Source organism: Salmo salar, chromosome ssa06, assembly GCF_905237065.1.
Source record: "Salmo salar chromosome ssa06, Ssal_v3.1, whole genome shotgun sequence".
Taxonomy (NCBI): Eukaryota; Metazoa; Chordata; class Actinopteri; order Salmoniformes; family Salmonidae; genus Salmo; species Salmo salar.
The window spans coordinates 27,457,453-27,462,152 of NC_059447.1; the positions used below are offsets into that span (position 1 = coordinate 27,457,453).

The window sequence follows — 4,700 nt, forward strand, 5'->3', positions numbered from 1 at the left end:
AGCAAGCCAGGCTATTCATTTCAAAATGTGCACTATAGGTGAGCATACTACACTACAGATATTTTTGAATGTAACAAATAGTCGAGGAAGCCCCACCCATTATTTTCATTGCAAAACCCTTCAAAGTTAAAAAAAAGGTGATTCTCCTAGAGTTCCAACATCTGCCATTTTCATCACATCTCAAAGCTTGTCAGGGACAATCACACACATCACATAACAAAAAGATATTTATTTCAAAAACAAAATGGCACACAGGAAAATAAACATATGTACATACCATTATTAGCACCCCCCCCCCCCCATCCAAAAGTCTCCCAAAACACCAACAGGGAAAAGTGTAACTCAAATGCTATAAGGACTATAACTACTGAAACACAATGGCTCAGAAAGTACAAAAGAATACCACCATTATTTTCCTTCCTGCAACTTGGGTCATTTCTTCCTCCATTTTGCTTCACTAGTGTCATAATCCTGTTGGTATTTACATCACATAATTAACAGCTAACTAATTGGTGTGAATCAGTATTTCTGCCAATTAGCTGCTAACCATCTATGGAAACTTGGATACTTCAGCTGTCGCCCTGTTGATAGTATTAAAAATGAAGGGATGAATTAGTTTTAAAACTTCTTTTCACCACGTTATAGACATGAAAGTGAAAAACTTCCAATAGATAATAAAGATTACTCCAGAAAGATTGTCTTGGTTGCAAGACACTGTAGTCCAAGGTGAGAGTGTGTTGTTGACAGTTTCTGGGAAATAAGGGCAGCTGTAAGGCAAAGCTGGCTGTACATCCAAGTCAGAATGTCCATGTCCATTCTTCTGCTTATAGTGCTTGGGTTGATCAAAGATTATGTGTATTTGTATGTTTCCCTCTACAAGCAGTCCATAGAGTTGTCAGGTAGCAACCCTATGGGTGGGGCCTTGCCCGGGAGGCAAGATGGGGGCAGCATAGAGTTGGGGGCAGGATCCACATTCTCTGAGTCTTCCATCCTTTCTGCACACCCTTCCCAGTTGATATGGAATCTTGTTACACGTGGGTTCGAAGCCAAAATATTTCTCTGGAGCTGGAAGACAAACAGCATTAAGGTGGAAATTATTCAGTAGATGTCTTATTGCAAATATAAGTACATGTTCCATTTTTACATTATACTAAAGCCTGAGCAGTACTGTGGCACACGTCTCCCTGATGAGTGAGCGGAGTTTGCACTTTAAGACCAATGTATTAATGGATATTTCGCCCTTCCACAACGCAAAGGTTTAATTTCATTCCAAAAAGTTGTCCCCTCTCCTCTGCCATCATTCATTCCCCTTCATAGATCTGATAAAAATTGGTTGGTGTAAGCAATAGCTCCACCTATTTTACTCAATATTAATGTAACAGTCCTGTCAGATCTGTGAATGGTAGTGAACAAGTAAAGTGCAAGTAAGCATTTCGTTGGACGGTGTATACCTTATGTATCCTGTACATACGACTAATAAAACTTGAACATCTTCCTGGAAAGAAACAGTCAAGCACACCCATTGAGTTTCCTCCTTTACCTGTCCATAGTCAGGTTTTATGGGTGGGTTTTCCCGCAGCTCAGGGTCGGTGTACTCGTTGTTGACGTAGTACCCGATACGAATGAACTCCTGTCCGCGGTATGTACAGGTGATTAGCGCCACAGTTACACCGACAGCATCACTTTCTGGAATCAGACCCGTGTTTGGGGCATCCGCCTGTTGAAGGATAACATACTGTAGATGAGGTGCAAGGACGAAGGCAGGAGAAGAGCGGGGTAAGAGGGAGGGTGTAGTTTCTATATCTGGTTTCTCCAATACAGCACCAGTGTGTCGCTAGTGATTATGTTATAAGCCCAGTGTTATTTTTTTGGGAACGGTTTCCATTGCTAGGGCTGTCACTAAGGACAGAATCAACAACCTCTGCATCATCAAATCAGTTGCTTTTGTTCACAGTTGGCCATTGTTATGTAAATTATATCTGAAAAGTACCAGTGGCCTGGCCTTGGCCCCAAGTCAGAGCAGGTCCACTGGGAGAGAGAGAAATGAAGAGGGGCAAGGAAAGCTGCTGCCAGACTACTGCTGAAATAACATTGTTAGTTACTGCCATCTATAAATAAAAAATAAAAAAACTCACCTGGAACACAAACATGTGCCTCCCGGCTGGTACTGGGCCAACCAGAACAGAGTCAAGGGTCTGGTCATACTCTTCACTCTCTGCTGAACCCACATATATGATCTTCCACTCAAGATCTGCAACACAGAAAATTATAAAGTCTCAAATCACTATCTTCCGGCCCACAAACTCAGTTCGAAACTTTGGAGAAAGCAAGGAAATAGCTGGAATGAAGACTGCTTTGGTCAGAAGGCTGTTGAAGTCTGCTTTGGTCAGCATGATGTTATCAATGACACCTGTGAAATGATTTGATTGTTTGGTAGATAACGCAAGGCAAGTGGACATGTCAATGTGTGTTCTAGAAGTTAACGTTAGTTACCTCCGTCAGAATTCCCCCCGCCGCCGCCAACCAAATATAAACAAAAGTTGGACACCATTCTGGCTAAGCTAGCCAGCTACAGGCAAAATAGCCAACTAACTAGCAATATCAACTAACTGGCAATATCAACTAACTACATTGTGTAGCTAAACACATTCTTTTAAACGAGCCAACTCTTTGTTCAGTAGACACATAAGGAATTAATTAACCATTCTTTGCCACCTGTCGAATAATTACTTTGTTAATTCTCATCTGGCGATTTATGGCAAGTTTGCTAACGTTACCTCGCTAGCTAAATTGCCAGTTTGAACATGAAGTAGTTGATCATCTCAGAGCTAACTAACAAGCGAGATTCTCAACTAGGCCAGCTACTTCATGTTCAAACTGGCAATTTAGCTAGCGAGGTAACGTTAGCAAACTAGCCATAAATCGTCTAATGAGATTTAGTTAGCGAGGTAACGTTAGCAAGCTAGCCATAAATCGTCAGATGAGAATAAACAAAGTAATTATTCGACAGGTGAGCACAACACTTACCTTCTGGCAGGTCTTCCATGCACTCAAATGTTATTTCGAATTGAAATGGGTTTCCGAATCGACTCGGGTTATCGAGGACAGCGACATTTAGTACTTGAACCTTCGCCATTATTGCGGTTCCGGCTGCGAGTGACAGACACGCTGGCTGAGTGGCTCGCAAATTTTCCCGGGGAAGGTTTCAGGCCTCAACAATGTACCAACTAGCAAGCAATGTTCTCACGCAGCGTACACTAAGATAAATTCTATCACTGAAGGAATTCGGTTGTTGTATTTAAAAATGCATCTGATTTCGCAGGTTGACAGCTTCGCTTTAGTGTAATTTTGAAATGACTAGGTATATATATATATATATATATCGTATTGTTATGATAGCCTGCTATATGAGCCAATCATTTCTACAGAAATTGTATTTTTTAAAGAAAGGGCCATTCATTTTTTAAGTATTTACTGTTATCTGGAATATTCCTCTGAATAGTTTTGTTCAAAACAGCTATTTCAAAAACCACCCACCAGTAAATTTCACAAAGCCACCAAAATGTCGAATGAAATGGGGCGGGTGGTTTTTCTGTACTAAACGATGATTCGCTGGGTAGAACAACAGTAAAGCTATGATTGGCAAGCAACAAGTACCTTGTTCTGGAACAGCGCCACAAGACGCGTGCAATTACAAAACGTTTCAGGTAGAAATTCAATTGACAAGTCCCTGCTCCCCCATGTACCCCACTGCTTTGGTCAAAGCAAACAAACACAACCACTGTACCAAATTCGGCCACTCTTTTAGATGGAAACATGTCTACATTCCAGTCTGGAGTGAAGAGGAAAGTCCCAAGACTATTTCATTTTTGGTCCCATAATGTCTACACCACATTTGTGTGTGTTTCAGTGGATTTGTGTATATGTGTAGGGCTCTAGCAATTGATGATGCATACTTCAAGTTTATGTTGTGTGCGTCAATACATGGGAGACCATTAACCGAATGACCTATGTGGCAGAGATACTTTCTGCACACATAATGATGTGACTAATCAGTGCTTTTTGCAGACTGCAGAATGTAGGCCTACATAACATACACTATTGGGGTGGTTATGGGTTGACAATCAACCACACCAAATACAAACATGGAAATAGAATCATACATTGATCAGATTGTGTTTTCTATGCCAGTCTTCAGTCACATTCTGGCATAGGCCTAGATGAAACTGCGATTAGGCAAGAATTAAGGGACCATGATTAGCTGTGCTTATGGTATTTCAGGATTCTTTTTATCTTGCTTTGAGGATAGGGTCAGCTAGAAAAATATAATTGCTCTCCACTAGAGGTCCTAAAGCTGCAAACAAATTCTCACCATGCACTCAGATGAAACATGTGTCCCTTAAAATACAGTATTTAAAAAATGTTCAGTGTTTACTCATTGGGTCTGAACATATTCCACAGCCTTTTATCTTTCTTTTGCAGATGGAAAAAAAGTTAGATGAACACTTTCAAGGCTTCAGACACACATCAATAGAACAGTAGAACTTGAGAAAGGGTCCCATAGAACTCTAATAGTTAAGGATCCATAATGAGTGAGAGAGCATGAGCAATGGGAGGAAGTAGGCCCCATTGAGCAGGTTGATGTTTGTCCACTAGTCTGGTGCCTCATCATACAAAGGGTATCTGTCTCCTGTGCCACA

At 41.0% G+C, this 4,700-nt stretch overlaps 1 protein-coding gene across 1 annotated transcript; it reads right to left on the bottom strand.

Moving 5' to 3' along the window:
• Positions 1-214: 214 nt before the first annotated feature.
• On the bottom strand, positions 215-3,519 carry LOC106606849 (histone chaperone asf1b-B). The gene is made up of 4 exons (XM_045720104.1): positions 3,028-3,519; positions 2,136-2,251; positions 1,541-1,717; positions 215-1,065 (listed from the first exon to the last, which is right to left on the bottom strand). The coding sequence occupies exons 1-4, from the start codon at positions 3,134-3,136 to the stop codon at positions 874-876; spliced, it is 594 nt and encodes a 197-aa protein (XP_045576060.1). The 5' UTR covers positions 3,137-3,519; the 3' UTR covers positions 215-873.
• Between the last annotated feature and the right edge of the window lie 1,181 nt (positions 3,520-4,700).

Coding starts and splice junctions, on each gene's coding strand:
- LOC106606849 (XM_045720104.1), bottom strand. CDS start 3,136: ATGGCGAAGGTTCAAGTACTAAATGTCGCTGTCCTCGATAACCCGAGT. Junction 1,718..2,135: donor GGCACATGTTTGTGTTCCAG/GTGAGTTTTTTT, acceptor ATCCTTCAACAG/GCGGATGCCCCAAACACGGG. Junction 1,066..1,540: donor TAAAACCTGACTATGGACAG/GTAAAGGAGGAA, acceptor TTTGTCTTCCAG/CTCCAGAGAAATATTTTGGC.